The sequence below is a fragment of the Lathamus discolor genome, chromosome 3 (assembly GCF_037157495.1).
Source record: "Lathamus discolor isolate bLatDis1 chromosome 3, bLatDis1.hap1, whole genome shotgun sequence".
NCBI lineage: Eukaryota > Metazoa > Chordata > Aves > Psittaciformes > Psittacidae > Lathamus > Lathamus discolor.
Window position 1 is genome coordinate 82,131,241 of NC_088886.1, and position 16,377 is coordinate 82,147,617.

Genomic DNA, 16,377 nt, shown 5'->3' on the forward strand with positions numbered 1-16,377 from the left:
TGCCTCTCCCTCAGCCACCCACAAACCAGCTCTCAGGGCAGGGCACTGCAGAACAAGACTCAGATCTTCTCAGCTACCACTTATGAACTGTATGGCCTCTTAATTTCTTTCCTCAGAAAGAACTACTGCCCAGTCACCTTCTGCAGGCAACCTCCACTTTATAAAATGATCTCTCCAACCCTTAGAAAACAATCTTGCAATGTTCCTCGTGGCTTTAATAGTAATAACCAGTTACTCCCTGTTTCAGGAATTGCTATGGGTAGAAACGGCAGAGATGACAAATTGCTGGCCACCCTGCTGAGCATTGCCCCAGAGGAAAGGGGAGCTGAACAGAGCTCCTTCAACTCCCAAACTGAAGCGGCAGTCTTTTCCAGCCAGCGAGGGAGCAGGTACAATAGCTACAGGGCAGTCCCTGTGCAGTAATCTGCACTTCGAGAGAATATGGGCTTTATTTTGGGTTCTGACTTGCTTTGTGACTTTGGGCTAAGTTTTGTCTCTCACACATTTAACCCATGAGTGCTTGCATTGCGTAACCAACACCCCAGGATTAATCGAGCATTCTTGGTGCTACTGTTTTTTGTACTAGCAGCCAGGTATCCATCACCCAGTGAAGCAGCGTGCAACACAGGTCAAATGGGTATGAGATGCTCTGCTGAGTGCTGCTCATGCTATAGACAGAGCCATGTCCTCAAGGTAAATAAAAGCCAAGGAACAAAGATTGCAGTGAAAGAGAGGCCCAAAGACAGACTCTCCCTCTTTAACAACATCCATTTTCCTCTCAGCTGTCCGCAGTTGCCAAGCAGACAAGGGCTAAACCCCCTGAAGAGCCTGGTTGTGAGCAACACTTTCTTCTTTTTCTCCCCAAAGGAAAAGCCATTTCCATCTTTTGTTTTGATTTTTGTACAACAACAGTCTGCGAAGAGATGTTCTTTAGAGGGGAAAATGCTGCGATACCCAGGTGATGTCCCTGTGTCACACCAGCAGAGCCTGACTGATAAATCACAGCAGGAACTCTCGGCTGCGGTTGAGTTTGGCTCCACTCTCTTCATAGGATGCCCCGCCACTGCTGTGGTGTCTGTGTGCTTTTGCCAAACCAGGTATTTTATTCTTCACACACCTCTTGGGGAACACGAAAAGCTGTCCATCAAGTGAGCAGCAGCATAGCCAGGACATCCACGTGCACCCAGCACGACCCACTCTGCCAGGCTCTGAGCCTCCAGCTCGCTTCTCTGCACTCCAGCATTTCCTTATTCACACATTTGCACTTGACTGTGAGAGCCACGTCTTCAGCAGCTTCTTGTAAGGCACAGGACAAAGAGGATCCCCAAGAGGATGTGAAAACAGAACAGTAAGAGTCCTGCAGCTTCCAGCAGAAGACAGGCTTTGCTTTCAATGCCTTGCATTTCCTTCATCTGCAAAAAGTCTGGGAAGAAAACCCGAGACTGCTCTAACCCCTGCTTTCTGGAGAGCCCTCTCCTTCCCCCAGGGACCAAGTGCCACTGGTGTTTGCTGTGGTGCTGCAGAAGAGCTGTGCACAGCAAAGCCCCCTCACTGTGTGTCACCTGTGCTGCAATGCCAGCTCTTCTTAAAGGGGCCCTTGCTGGCTAAAGACAAACCAACACGTGGTCCGGTGTAATGTGTGTAATAACACTAACCAGTCCCTGGTCCAGTGTAATGTGTGTAATAGCACTAACCAGTCCCTTGTTACCATCTGCTGAACCATGCCAATATTCTCCTATTTTAAGGTTTCCTATAAATTACCTTAGTGTGATCTAACTCAGTCATTAAAAGGTCACCAACCCAGAGACACAGCACACAAATGTGCATTCCTCATGTCTGCTGACAGCATCTCCAAAGGCTGCTGGACCATCTTCTCAGGCCTCTCCCCAGTAGCATTGTGGCACTGCTAGTAACAGCAGCCCAGAAAGGGCTACAAAGTGGACGCCTCATATGGAAGCCGTGTCCAGCCTGAGCCCAAGACTCAGAGGTCTTTCCTTGCAGCTCATTATTATTTATTATTTGTAATATAGAAGTACCCAAGAGCCTACTAATATGATCAGAGACTGTTTATACCAGAAGCTGAACACCAACAGAATAGCAATGATAACTGCCCTTGCTAAGAGGTTCAGAAACATACAGATCACTTCAGGCAGAAGGGAGGACTCCAAAGACAGCAGAGGGAGCGGTAAAATCCAAATGGGTTCAGAGCTGTCAGTGGGCCCCAAAGGAAATCATGTTTCCCACCAGTAGCACTGAGGTTATACCTGTCTGCCTCTGGAAGCTTTCACCCCTCACCATACTGCTCTGAGAGTCACTGCAGTGCTCTCCTGACAGCACTGCTTTGCATTCTGACTTTGAAAACTAGGAGAGGGAGGCCAATCCTAATGTGAACAGCCACAGCCATAAGGCAAAAATGATTACAAGAAATACAAAAACCCTAGAGCATGTGAACAAACCACAGCAGATGAAGACTCCTTCCCCTTCCAAAGTGGAAACTCAATCCTTTTACATGCTGAGTGTGCTCACTGTCTTTTCAGTGTGGGGGTGTCAAAAGCCTCCAGGCCAGATCTGGATCAGGCCCATTCAGCAATGATTTGTAACCTCCCCTTGGAGCACTGGGCTTTGGTTTTTGTATCAGCCCAGGGAACTCAGCTGGATAATATTCCGCTTCAGGATGGCACATCCTGCTTTCTCACCAAACAGCTTCTGCATCTGGCCAGTGATCAGCTTGCAAAGTCCACCGAGACTCTGGATGCTCTACGCTATGATTATGGTTCAACCCATTCATCTCTAGTCCTGAAGAGTGCTCTTTAGCTGCCCTGCAATTAAACCCACTGCAATGTCTGCAGGGCACTGATTTGAAAGGGAAGGGGAGTCAAATGGTGCCTGTTTTTAGGAAGGAGGGGAGTCACAGGAAGCTGCTGTGACACAGCCTGTGGTGCCTCTTTCCATCGCTGCAGATCTGGGTAGCACCTGGTGGCTCGCTGGAGCCAGGAGGCACCTCCACCCACAGATGCCCAGCACAGAGAATCATCCTGTTTCAGTGTTCCATCCAGGCAAAGCCAAGCACTGGTGTGGGTGACGGCTGCAAGCTACAGCCATGGTGTTCCTCAGCATGCAGACAGGAAACCACCTCCATCCCTTGAGCCCTTGGGAGGTTGTTTCTGAGCTGCACCTGCCAGAAGGAAGCATGAAATACTGGACTATCCTCCAGATCACTGAAATGCTGCTGTGCAGGGATAGGAGAAAGCCATTGGGCCAACAGTAGAGGCCTTTCTCCAGGAAAATGAGGTCTGAGGAGGAGGCAAGAAGTTTGGAGGGATGCAGCTGGACAGGAAATGGGGATGTCTGGGGCTTGCAGAGATGCTTCACAATGGGAAAGGAAATGATCTCCCTTCTGGCTGCTTGATGTTTCTTGGGATTTTAGTTCTCATCAGATATGGACACAGATGCGCAGACACATTCTGGTATCAGGCAGTGGCAACTCTGTACAGCAGGGTGGCTTTTCAGCTCTCCTGCTGTGCCTCTGGCAGCCTCTTCCAGCCGTACTATGCTGCCTGGTCATAAACCACCAGAACCACTCCCCTGGCAATAGCTTTCTGTATCCACTCCTGGAAAGGGTGCAGCTGAAGATCCAAGCACACTCCAGCAGGCTTCTCAGTGCTCTTCCTCTCCTTTGCTCTTTCAAAGGCTTTACAATCAGTGATAACTTCAACCCTCCCAACCTGCAAGCACAGCCTCTTCCTTCCAGGAGTGACTTCAAATGAAGAACCGACACCTCTGAACACCCCTGTCACAAGCTGTGAACACAGAAAAGCTGTATTAACTCTCCATCTGAGCGGAGGAGAGGAAAAGGTGCAGCTGGCAGCATAACATGCAGATGTGAGGGTAGAAGAAACTGGTACCCTGGATACCTAGGCCAACCTGCCCCTGCAGGGAAAAGTGCTTTAGCACTTCTGTCAACTACAGAGAATACTATGGGTTTGGAAACTGCATCAAGAGCTGCATGCAAGAGATCTCAGTGTAGCTGTTTCATTGGTACTAAAGGAGGTGCACCCCGTGAAATCTTTAAACTACACATTGATACACTACCTGATGGCTTTATGGCACCTTGCCACTGCCCAAACCAGAGCAACGAAACACAAATCAGACACCCCAAAGTCCCCTGTAAATCAGCCTGCGTGTCAATTCCCCATTATACACGCCTCACCATTGCTCCTGGAGGCAGTAGGGATGGAAATATCCCAAGGGAAAGCAACCACAGCAACCAAAATTGCCATTCTGTGCACAGCAGTGGCTTCTAGCGACCCAGCCAAGTGCAGGGGGCGATTCTGTGCTCTCAACTTGGAGAGGGTAGATGAGGTCGTTGCCAGAGGTCCTGTGGCAGGCAATGAGAAATTCAAGCTCTTCCCAGAAAACTGAAGTCACCTTTCCTCTTTCTCTAGAAGAGCAGAAGGAACAAGGAAATGTTTTCTTTCACTTTCTTTAACTAGTGGTTAGTACTCCCACTGCCCCTTGATGCCAAAGATACACCCCCTTCCCTTTTCACAGGTGCCAAGACCCATCTGTGCTATTGCACAACCAGCCATACTATCTCCCTGCATCTTCCCAGCATTTCACCATGTATAAAGTTTGGGTCTGGCCTAAAAAAGTCCTCTCCCTGCCCAGGCTATTCTCTTTACCCATTACGGTACAGAGCTGTGCTATGGCTGAAATGCCCATCCTCACTCCCTGCAGGTCCAGCCTGCACCTTTTGACTGAGTTGTTGTGTAGTCCTCTGTGCCCTTGAGCCCAGCTGTGTAGCAGTGGGGAGGCATCGCTCCTCCTCCACGCCTGATTGCATTGCTCTCTGTGACGGGTGGTGTGGTTGGGCTGGAGCAGGGAAAGTGGCCATCTGCCAAGAGTAAGGTCAGTACAGCCTGGGAAACAAAAGAGAGCTTGGCAGAAATAGCCTGCTGTTACCTCTGGGTTAGCACAGGTAGATGCTACCTCAGGTGCTGCCCTGACAGCATTATACACAGCATATCACCACATTCAATTTTGTCTGGACCTTTCTGCTCTGCCAAGTGACAGCCCCATTCTGCTTTCTCAACTGACCTCCAAAGCAGAATATCCAAGACAATAAAAATGCAATGTCTGCCTGGAAACCACCCAGGCAAGCAGCCAGATCTGTAGCCCAGCTCTTCACCTCAAGGCTCACAGCCAAAATCTTGCCCTCAGACACAATTCCTCCTGAAGCCAGCCAGAGCAGGCAGAGCAGCATCTGCTCACTGGATCTGGCCACCAGTTATAATGCAACCTGGGCGCATTCTGGGTGCTTCTCACTGGTGCAAAGCAGCTGAGCTCCATAACTGAGAACCACCTTCACCCTGAGGGTGGAAAAGTGCCTGTTCCTACAGGGTATGTGTTCAGCAGAAAGTTCAGACTAAGACAGACAAGTAGAAAAATTTTAACTGATTCAAATGAGAGCAACTCAGCAGCAAGCAGAGGTGACTACCAAGGTAGTGGGGACTCCTGGGCTGCCTGTATAAACCAAGCTTTGCAATAACCCAAAGCATGAGCAATCCACAACTTGCACAGGTTAGGTCTCCTCACATGCCAGTGTTAGAAGGGAGCTTGGACATCGGAGCACTAAACGTTCTACATATTGAAACAGTAGTTATGCTAAACAAGACCAGAAGTGTAACAACAAAATGTTTTCCGGCCACAGGAATTAGAGCTTGAGGACAAAAACATATGTTTAAGTAGCTCACACCATAAACCTGCTCTTGTCCTCCGTTTCCTTGTCTAGGTCAGAAAAAGCCTCTGCATATGCATATGGCCTTGATCTGACAAGCTCTTAAGAATAAATGCTTACTGAAAACTTTCCCCAAAACAGGTATTTTTAACGTAGCCCTCTCAGTACAGGAGCTGTGTTACGATACCCAAGTGCTGCTACTTTCCAGGTCTTACCACCTTAGTCCAGCGCTGTCCTCTCCTGTCTCAAAGTTTTCCCTTCCCAAGGTGCACAGGAAAAGTGTCACTTTGCCAGACTGAGGCATGCTTTGAATTGGTAACAACAGTCTGTAAGACCTCTCCAGCAGCACTCACTGCGCTAGCCTTCCCTCATCTTCCCACTAACACATACATTTACACATTTATGGGTATATTTATGAGAAAGAGCAGTTTATTATTCACATCCAGCCTCATACCGAGCTTTTCCGCTAAGCTGAAGATGCTGGAGAGGGTCCTGTCTGAAACAGCCCACATCTCCCTAGGAGAAACATGTTTTCACAAGCAGCTCACAGGATACAGCCATCTCCAAGTAAAATGACCCTGGACCATCCAGACGTGCAGTTTCAGGGTCAAAGCCTGAGCCACAGTTCCCATAAGCCATCCCACTGCTTCTGCAACACAAGACTCAACCAGAAAGTGTTTCTGCAGAGCTGAGACCATTTATTTGAGAAAGCTGCTCATGTCCAGTCTCTCCTGATTACTGCTGCTCCTTCAGCAACACTTCATTTCTCTCTCTCTGTTTTGACTCCCCAGACTACAGCGTGGTGGTTACTCTGCTTTATTCTAAAGTTACAGCAGTGTTGCTTGCCAACACCTACAAGAATGTAGGGTTGGAGCAGCCATTATTCAGTCTTTCTTTGGAAAAGCAGCTTGCTTCAAACATGGCTTTCAAAATCGTTAACATGGGCTCAGTCTTGGAAAAGGCAATTTGTCCTCATCACAAGGAAAGGAAACATACCATGAATCAATTAGCACTGATGAGTTTCGCTGCCTCATGCTTTCACGTCAGTCTGAGTGGGGGCACATGGGATGTGCATGTACTAGTGGCATTGCACCAATTTACACCAGCTGAGGCACTTGCATCTGGCTGCAAGAGGAAGACAATAGCAAGTGGAGATATCTTGGTCATTTATTAAGAGTCTCACGCAACTGCTCTAAAACCAGACAGTTTTAACAACCCTTGGCAGCACCTGCTTGCCCCGATACCCCAAACTTACACTGCTCACAATCCACCATACAAGGGCACGGGAGGATGCTCATCCAGCAGCTTGGTGGCTAGATAGGGCCCTGGCAAAACAACTGATAGGACTACAGCGCACTCCACATTTGAGCGTAACAAAGAGAACATATTTCTTCCATTACTGGACACTCCCCCCATCATCTTTAAATGAGCACATTCGGCTCTGCAATCCTTCCAAAAGCAGAAACACAACCATGCCCAGAGCCAGCACGATTTTGGGGAAGCTCTGCACCACGCTAACCATTTAAGGTCAAACAGCTCATTAGCCAACCCAAACACTCAGAAGAGGGCTCAGCACACAGCTAAGGCCGGTTAAATGCCGTAATAGATGCCTCAATAAGCACGCAAGCATTTCTGGAGAGCCTGGCTGCACTAACTCCACTGGCTATGCCTTAGAAGCTGGGTTACTGTCATCTCCACATACAGGCACCGACCACGTGCTCCTTACAGTGGCAGCCTTGCACAGGGTATAGTCCCAGGCAGCTTCCCTCTGCCACCCCTATCACCTACGTATCTTTTTCCAGACAGCCCTGACTGAACAAAGCCCAGACCCTCCCTAGCTCCGGCCACCCCCAGACCTCGGGGACGCGAGCGCTAGGTTGCTGGAGACAAGCACACGGCCGCGCACACTGCGGGCTGCTCGGAAGGCACCAAGCGCCCGTGCCGGCTTTCACCGCCTCCCAAGAGCCGCGGTTTAGCACCGCTTTAACGGCGCTCTCCCCTCGAAGCCGCCAGCCGCGGCCGCGCCGGAGCACGAACGCCCCGGCCCGCACCGCCCCTCAGCGCACCGCGCTCTACCGCCGCCGCGCGCACCGCCGCCCCCTTATATAGCGCCCTAAAAATAGCTCTCCGCGCACCGCCTCGCGGTCCGCGGGGAGGAGGCGGGAGCCACGCTGCTGACCAATCAGCGCAGCCACCGGCGAGCCCCGGCACCGCCCCCCGCTCCCTGAGCGGGGACGCCATTGGTCGAGAGCGACTTCAGGAGCGCCGCGGGCCCGCCTCTCCCGCCCCGCCGTTTACCCTACATGGTCACGCGCTGCCTGAGTGGGCCGCGCGGCTGCGCGACTCGAAGTGAGGGGGGGGGGGGGGTCGTGGGCGGGGCGGCCGTGAGGCGGTCGTGAGGCAGCGGCGGCGGTGGCGGCGGCAGCGGCGGGGGGGCCGGGCCGGGTTTGCCGAGGGAGGGTGAGAGGAGAACGGGGAGGGGGGAAAGTGATCTCCCGAAAATAAAGAGGGGAGGGGGCAGGGAGGGCGGTCGCCATCGCGCATGGCCGCGGTGCGCGGCGGCGGGGACGTGCCCCGGTGCGGCGGCCGCGGGGTGCTCGGTGCGCGCCGGCGCCGCTCGTCCTCCTCGGCCCGGCCCCCGGCCCTCGCCGTCCCTCCGCGCTGATTCTCTCCTCTCTCTCTTTTTTTAAAGTGTGACTGAAACAAAACAAAGCCAAAGGGACGCTGGATCTATCATTGGTTGATTTTCCTTCTCCTTTTTGTTTTTTTTTTTATGATCAAAAACAACCCCCCCACCCCAGCAAACAAACACACACAAAAGCAGAAAGAGAGGGTCTTGCTCAAGCAGCAGCATGGATGTCTTGGCTAGTTATAGTATATTCCAGGAACTCCAGCTTGTCCACGACACCGGCTACTTCTCAGCTTTGCCATCCTTGGAGGAAAACTGGCAGCAGGTGAATCATTTAAATTACTCCTGTAAATCTCTTAAGCGCAGACAGTCGATGCATTGGGGCTGCGTTTATGACTTTATTTTTGTTCTTCGATTCAGGGTTGGGTTTTTGGGGGTTTTTTTTGGTGGTTCTTTTTGTGTTTTTTTTTTTTTTTCTGCGTGGGTAGACCTATAATTCTCTGTATTTTTTTTGCCATGACAAACTGAGCAGTCCATTCTTATCTGTCTGCCTTCAGTCCGTTCCGAGCACACCCGGCAGCACCTGAGATCCGGTGGCATTCTTTAGGCTTTTGTTTTTGGGTGTTTTCCTTTTATTTTTGAGCTTAGATCTTTTTGTTGTTGTTTTTGTTCTTTTAAACAAGGCTGATCACTTGCAGCCAGTGCTGACATCTGGCAGCTGGTGGAAAAGGAATAGATGATTCTTATTTTCAGGTAATTAGTATATGTCAGTAAAAATCGTAGCCTGAATCAGAGGTGGAGGGTGGGCAGGTGTGTGAAAGCGCTAGCAAAAGCTTTTAGCCTAAATTGTGTAACTAGGGAGGTGACTTATTTTTCATTCTTTTTTATTCTTTCTTGGTTTAGAAGGTGCAGAGAAGCACATACTTCTTGCTGTATCTTAAAACAATGACGCCTTAGGCTGGTTCCAGTAAAGCAATGTGTTTTGAGGCACTGTAGGGTTCATATGCAGACAGAATTAGGATAAAGATGGAAATCAAGTATTATAAATGCATTAAAATGATGACTGGTGGTGTGAATAGATAAGACCAAGGAGAAGAGTAGGTTACAAGGAAAAGAGTTGTACAAAATGAACTGTGAGCCCAAATGCGTAGATCTATGAATAGTTATCGCTAGGATTCTGAGGGAAAAGGAAAGGCAGGATTCCTTATTACGGCAGGATGTTGTGAATCCTGTTTCTTGCTACGATTTTCTGGTAGAGGTGATATACCAGGTGAAATCCTGGAAACTAGCGTCTCTTTAAAAGAAAAAAAATATCCTGTGGTGAGTAGGAATAGTGAAGTGTGGTTGGGATGACATGTGGTCCTAATGCAGCGCATGGACCCATGACATTGTAGGTATAAGAATAACGAGCCGCTGGGTTTCATCTTACCAGCATTCACCTTAGTCTTGGCTAGTGTGAGGGTAGCATGTGTTGGGCTCCGGTAAGTTATAGCTTGGGATGTTCATTTAATTTTTCCTCAGAAGTGTGTGTGGGGAGAAATGTGGACAGTAGGGCTGCAGAGGTACACTCGACTGTAGCATTGTCATTCAGCTGGAGTGGGGCTGGATCTCTAAAGGTTTACACTATTAAAATTGTTTTGGCTTCAGCTTTGTGTGTGTATATGCAAACACACCAGAGGGTTCTTGACAGCTACAGTGTGAACACTTTCAGGATTTAATTTGCAAAATGACTGATCCAACTTTGCTTTATCCTGCGAGGGGGAGGGGATGCTTTTTGTTATTAATATTTAGCTTGCACATTCACGATGGTCACATCTGCTTTCCTTTTATATTTTTAACATGCTAATTAAAGAGAAAAGGTTAATACAATTTCATTTAAAAAATAATTTCATAGCATTGTTATTGTTGGATTGGTTGCATATTCAGTTGCATATTCAGTTGCATATTAGTAACAGTCCAGACAGTCCAAAGCGAGATAATCTGTTGACATAGCCAGCATGCTTTAGGCAGTACTGTGTGTGATACTCTGTCTCCTGCTGCCTTCTTTTATGTGTGGAAGAGCAGCAGTTTGTTTTATACAATAAAATGTACCTACCCAAGCCCGCTGTTACTATTGTGAAATTTAAACTCACACTTTCCTGCTTAAACCCCGCTGATTCTTCACATATGTTTGAAAAGAGAAGTTGAAAATAATTTATTACATTTTCCCTCATTTCCCCTCAAATCCTGCAACCAGTGCCTGATGTTTCATAATACATCCTGTATTTACAGTTTGTTTTTATTCCCCTGTTGCTGCCTGGACTCTCCTTGCAACAAGGGGTAGCAAAACCGATGTATTGGTGGTGGGAGCAGCTGAAGCTGGCTGTACAGAGCATGCTGTCATGCACACTTGGCAGACCCACTGACACAGAGACCCCAGTTTCATTCTGAATCACTTGTGAATGTAGCCATGTCTTAGGGATTTATTTGTTTTAGGGAAACTGTAGCAACTTTGGGAGAAGGGATGTGTGTGCGTGTGTGTGTATTTCTAAAGGTATCCCCTTAAACCATCAGACTGCAACTGAGACCCCAGGGAAAAAAGCTGACAGGGCAGTGACTGATCCCTGTGGGAAGCATCAGAATTGGGAAGCGGCAGCTTTAATATTGAGTGAAAACACTTGAATGGGTCTTGCTTCTGCTCCCATGAAGCATGCCTAAGCTCCACAGAGGCTCCGGAGCAGTGCTTCTCCGAGCAGCAGAGCAGCACCCTGAAAGATTACTTCAGTCTCCTAAAAATGGGGAAGTATTTGTGTGGGTCAAGAGCAGGCTTCCTTGTCACGTTGTAAGCTCCAGTTTCTTTGTGATTAGCAGCTCCTAGTGCTTGATGTGGAGAGGTTATGCCAGTTCCTGCTCATAGAAATGGCATCTACTGTGACACCATAAAAGATGAACTTGCCCCACCGAAAATCAGAGCATGCCTTGGGGTGAAAGTGATTATAGTCTTGTCTTCCTTTTCTCCTGAGTCTGGACCACACTTCAGTAGCTGCTGGCTGAGCACTGCACAGCTGAGGCAGTTGCTCATATTTCTGATTGTGAAACACCAATCGCTCACGGAGGGCACTGACAGCATAGGCAGGTTGCTAAATGCTTGCATGCAGTCAGCTGATCTCTGCCTTGTTTCCTTCCCACTGCAAGAAAATGTGAGCAAGTTTGGTAATCTCTACTTTTGACAATTATCATTGCAGTTGAATGAGAGCAACCCAGCAATATGAACAAAACAAACAGATTTTGTGTAGGAAGAGATTGTCATCTCTTGTGTAGGTTTCTTTTTTAGGAGGAAAAAAACACAAACAAAAACCCCCTCACTGCACCCTGGACATAGTTTACATTGTGAAAGTGGAAATACTTTAAGTGAAAGCTGAAATTAAAACTGATGTATTTTACCTTATTTTAAAACCCATGTTGGGAAGGGAGGACTTGTTTTTTAGGCAGCAAAAGCTTAACTTCACTATGTCAGCCTTGGGTGTACTCCTTCGAGCAAAACACTTTTGAGGTCAGGAGGATTTTATCTTGGAGTGGGAAGGTCGGGATCTAATGAGTAATTCGTAGTGCAGCTTCATCAGGAGACAGAGAACTTTGTTTAGTCTTTGCTTAGCTTTTCCAGCAGTGTTGAGCTGCCACAGCACCGAGGGAGATTATAGGAAGAGGTGGGCTCTGTGCATTGGAAAATGAGGCGTTTGCTGTACGTCAGCAGGTTGGTATCTCAGGATCTGTGTGTTTCTAACTGGTGCTTCATGCTGACTCTGATAGAACAGTCCTTGTTGCTCTCTATCCCTTTGCGCTGACTGCAGATTAGGACCAGGGTAGGGGGAGATTTCAGCACCTGCGTTTCTGCTGTGGTGCAGCGGGAGGATCTCTCGCCACATATGCTGTTGCTCGGGGTTAGCTGTCTGATGTGGCATCTCCCCGAGATTGGAACCAGACTGCTGGGAGAGACAGCACGAGGCTGAAGAGCGCCTTGTTACTCTGCAGAGGAAGGAAGTGGGTAGGAGGCTGTTTTTGAGGGAGGCGACTGTGAGAAGCGTAGCCTGTGCAGCTGCACGTGGTCCCACTCTCAGTGTGCTAGGCTGTAAAGAGCAGGGAGCAGGGCTGACAATTGGGAAGGGATGGACATGGGGCTTCATTCTGTTCTTCTTGCTTGGATTTCACAGTGTCGTTTGGGGGGTAATTAAAAGATCAGTGTGCAGAAGGCATCTTTTGTAGTCGGCTGTGTCTCTTCCTTTCAAGCCATCCCTATTACTTCTTCATAGGCCTCTTGGAGGACTGTGGACTCATGATCCTTGTGTGGAGAAAAAGTCTTACCAGGAGACATTTTCAGCCTCTCTTCATATTCTGTGGGGCAATAGGGCAGTCTCTAGCATGGCAACTCCCATAATGTGAGAGAACAGGAGCACAAAAGAGCAGGTAGATGCACAGGGTCACCATGTGCGTAGCTGATGCAGGTGCATAAAATCAGCAGGGCTTAGGTCCCAAACCCTGGCTGCTTCTCAAGGGACCAGCCTTTCCTATGTGTGTCGTCGGGCAGAACAGGTCACACTGGCTGGCAGAAGTGGAAATGGCATTATATTGTTTGCCTGATAACCATTGCCCAGTAACATTTCCTCTTGCCTTGGCTGACCCAGCTGCTCTCGGCTGCAGTAAACAATTACCCTTCCAAAGAAGATGCACATTTCCTGTAAAGCATAGGATCAAGGAAGCCTTTGTTTCACTCTTGACTCTGACATAGAGCCTTCTTTACATATATTTAATCAATACTTCAAGTCTCAGTTTCCCTCTTTCTGAAGTGACCAACAAAAACGATGCTAAGGCATGGTCTTTGCAGGGCTTTTGACCCATTCTGGAAAAGGACTTTGAGATCCCTGTGCCGTGTGAGAGCAGAGTATCCTGAGGTGACTAATCTAGCAGAACTCCTACATCTTAATGCTGACTTCTTGTTGGCAGACAGGGTCATTTTCAGGCCTATAGGAAAAATTTCCACTGCTCCTGGAAAGGAATAAATCACATCGGAGGACATTCCTGCCTTCCCATTGTCCCCATTGTTCTAGTTTAATGGCATAGTTGGCCACTACATAAACTAAACCATCTCTTTTAATCTTGCTTTTTCATCTTGGTTCCAGTCACAGTGTAACACATTTCTTAAGTGCTTATAGTACATCACGCCTCTTGAGAATTAACTTGCAGAAATGGTTGACTTCCAAGAACAGCCACATGTGTAGTGCAGTGTATTTCAGACTCTGAGCGCAGGTCCATTTATACCTGCAGGATCTCTGCCTGCTCCCTGTGCTGAAAGCATGCTCCCGTCCCTGTACAAACTGAGATGGAGAAAGGATGGGAAAACAAACTTGAAACTGCTGTCTCTATTGTTTCATGATTCCTTAATTACAGAATCTGTTGTTACAAGTGATTATTTCTTGGCATTATGAAAAGTGTAGAGCCCCACAATCCACATTCCAGGTCTTAAAATAGCTGATTATGACTTGCATCAAGTAATTTTGAAATGGGGTAAATATCTTCAAGCAATGCACAATCATAATGTGTGTACTCAACTAGAAAACATTTTGTGTGTTTGGGATGCTTAAATCTCCCATCCCCTACATGTTTCTGTATGTCCTATTGAATAGGCAATGCATAGGTTAGAGTGGCTGTGTAAAAATCATGATATATAGCTAGTCTGTAATGTGATAGTGCCATGTGGAAACGTCAGAAGGTCTTCAGTTCCAGGCAGTAATTTCAAATTCAACCTCTCCAGGATGGAAGCAAGTGGTATCTTCTGGATATTGTCTTTTTTTGAGGCCTTGTGAAATGACTGTCCACTGAGAAACATCAGTATGTTGCTTCTGCATTCTGTGCTGGGAAACATATTGTAGGGAAGTGAGAAAGAAACTGCTTCTGTTTGACTCTATAGCTGCATATGAATAACCTTTTTTGCAATTGTCTTTATAAAATAAAGGGATTTTGCTCACTGGCTGAGCAGCGTTGGTATTCAGTACGTTAAGCAATGGGGTAATAGTACACCATCTCCTACCAAGTTTGTCACCTTCCACAGAGGGGAAGAAAAATTGTAGGCTTTTGGTCACCACGCTCAAAAGTTATTCACAGGTATTGTAATTGGTGCCAGTTTTCCTCTTGGATGGTAAACTGGAATTCTGAAGAGTTAATAAAAGTGTTTTCAAGAACGATGCTGAGTCCCTCTTACTTCCCTTTCTGTTCCCCTGGACTCTCAATGGCCTCACACCCATTCTTTTATGTATTTATACACAATGCCCCTACCACTTCCAAACTCCCAGCCACACCAAGGAGTTGAGAGTGCCATTTTGGTGGTATCTTTCAGGCCCAAGCTGCAGGAATCACCCACCCAAATTGCTGAGTTTCTCCCTGCAGGTCCTCTTTGTACTATGGGTGCTTCTGCCTTGGTCCCTACAAATCTGGATTCACTTGAACTGCAGGGTTCAGCTGGTTCCGTAACAAACAAAACAAACCTGCTAGGGAGGGAGCCTCCCTTCCTCCCAAATCTTCCTGGGTAGAGAACAGGTTGTGAGTACAGATGTTATGCAGGTATATTCCCCAGTTTGGTGCTGTTGTATGTGGGAGCGTCCTAGTTTCTCCCGTGGGCTTCAGTCTTGATGGGTGCTGCACGTGTTTTGGGTGTCTGAGTTTGGTGCTCTCTTGGCTGTGTCTCCTTCCCAGCATTGTTACTTTGAGTTAAAAAATCATGTGCCTGGTTCCCAAGACACTGAGATTGTCTTTGAAATCACAAATTATTTTTTAATTTGATGTTCTTTTTCCTTTCCTTGCTTCTGAGCCACTGAAGATTTGTCTTATTGTCTTTTATTCTCAAAACCCCCTGTGATTTCTATCACTTATTTGATTCTAGCAGCATAAATAAAATGCCACTATTGTGGCATTTTGACAGCTGGCAGTATAGATAGGTGTGTACCTCAGGAAAAGCTCGTGTAAGACTGCATTCACCAGGCTGTATTTGCCATCCCTGCTCTGGCAGCAGCTGGTGAGGAAGGTTGCCTTGCTGTTCAGGTTGTTAAGCTGTCTGTGAGAGCAGGGTTCATGTTTCATGTCCCTTCTTGGAAGAAATTGTTTCAGCCTTTATGCTCAAAGGTAGTTAGACATCTTGGATTTAATCAGGACACCCAACTTCTTCAGTTACAAGATGAGTTGGCAGCTCTTCCGTTCTCATAGGGCTGCTGCCAGGATTCATATTACGGGTGTGTGGCGCTCCGGCAGCGCGGCTGGGGCAGGAGGGGTTGCAGCCAGCCCCTTGGGAGCTGCAGCCCAACTCCTGCCGTGCCAGGCTGCAGGAGGCTGAAAGCGCAGGACAGCTCCTGTGAGGGAGCCCCCGGCGGGTGCGGCTCTGCCTCATGGGAAGATGGAAATGAGGATCTCAAATGTAAGCTTAAATCCCCCTTACCGAAGGGCTGGGTTTTCTTTGAGTCAACCTGTCCAATAGCACTCATTTGATCCCTTCTCTAGGTTTTTAATAAGGCTCGGAGTTGGGTGTAGGAGGCATGTGTGTGTTTGGGTGTTTTTTTTGTTTAAAATTTTTACTATATCAGCTCTGATATATTAAGCTGCTCTGATGCTCTTAAATCCTTTAAGCAGGCAGCCATCCACTCTGTGTTCTTCCATGTGAAGGATCCTTTCCTATCCAGAGCATTTCCACTCAGTGCAACTAACTGTGTATTCATTAAGTGTGTTATTGTTTTGAGAACTATTAAGATGCATGTGGTATACTTTACAACATACACTGAAGAGTATGAGTCATTCACGCACAGACTGCCTATTAATGCTTGCTGAAGGTCCAATGTGCATACTTACTTAAGTATCATAATGGTTTTGAGCATGGTGCTTATAGACCATGTCTCATGTGTCCTAATCCTCTTGATTATTTCCCAGCATTTTGGACCCGAGTGGAAAGCTAGGGTTTAAATCATATATGGGGGTCAGAAGCTCCTACTCT

General features: G+C 47.7%; 1 protein-coding gene and 1 long non-coding RNA gene across 4 annotated transcripts in view; one reads left to right on the forward strand and one right to left on the reverse strand.

The window, feature by feature from the left end:
* Window positions 1-674: 674 nt before the first annotated feature.
* Window positions 675-7,793, reverse strand: LOC136011083 (uncharacterized). 2 transcript variants are annotated; one of them, XR_010611193.1, is made up of 4 exons: window positions 6,993-7,793; window positions 6,734-6,862; window positions 4,211-4,441; window positions 675-3,800 (listed from the first exon to the last, which is right to left on the reverse strand). It is a non-coding gene; the product is annotated as an uncharacterized LOC136011083 (long non-coding RNA). The 2 variants fall into 2 exon arrangements; XR_010611192.1 differs by having other exon boundaries at window positions 675-4,441.
* A 514-nt stretch (window positions 7,794-8,307) lies between these two features.
* KLF7 (KLF transcription factor 7) overlaps window positions 8,308-16,377 on the forward strand; it is a 64,072-nt gene continuing 56,002 nt past the window's right edge. For both annotated transcript variants that reach the window (XR_010610664.1, XM_065670103.1), the window contains exon 1: window positions 8,308-8,691. Coding sequence is in view for 1 of the 2 variants with exons in the window: in XM_065670103.1 (XP_065526175.1) it covers window positions 8,590-8,691 (102 nt within the window). In the remaining variant the exon portion in view is untranslated. The remainder of the gene's footprint in view (window positions 8,692-16,377) is intronic.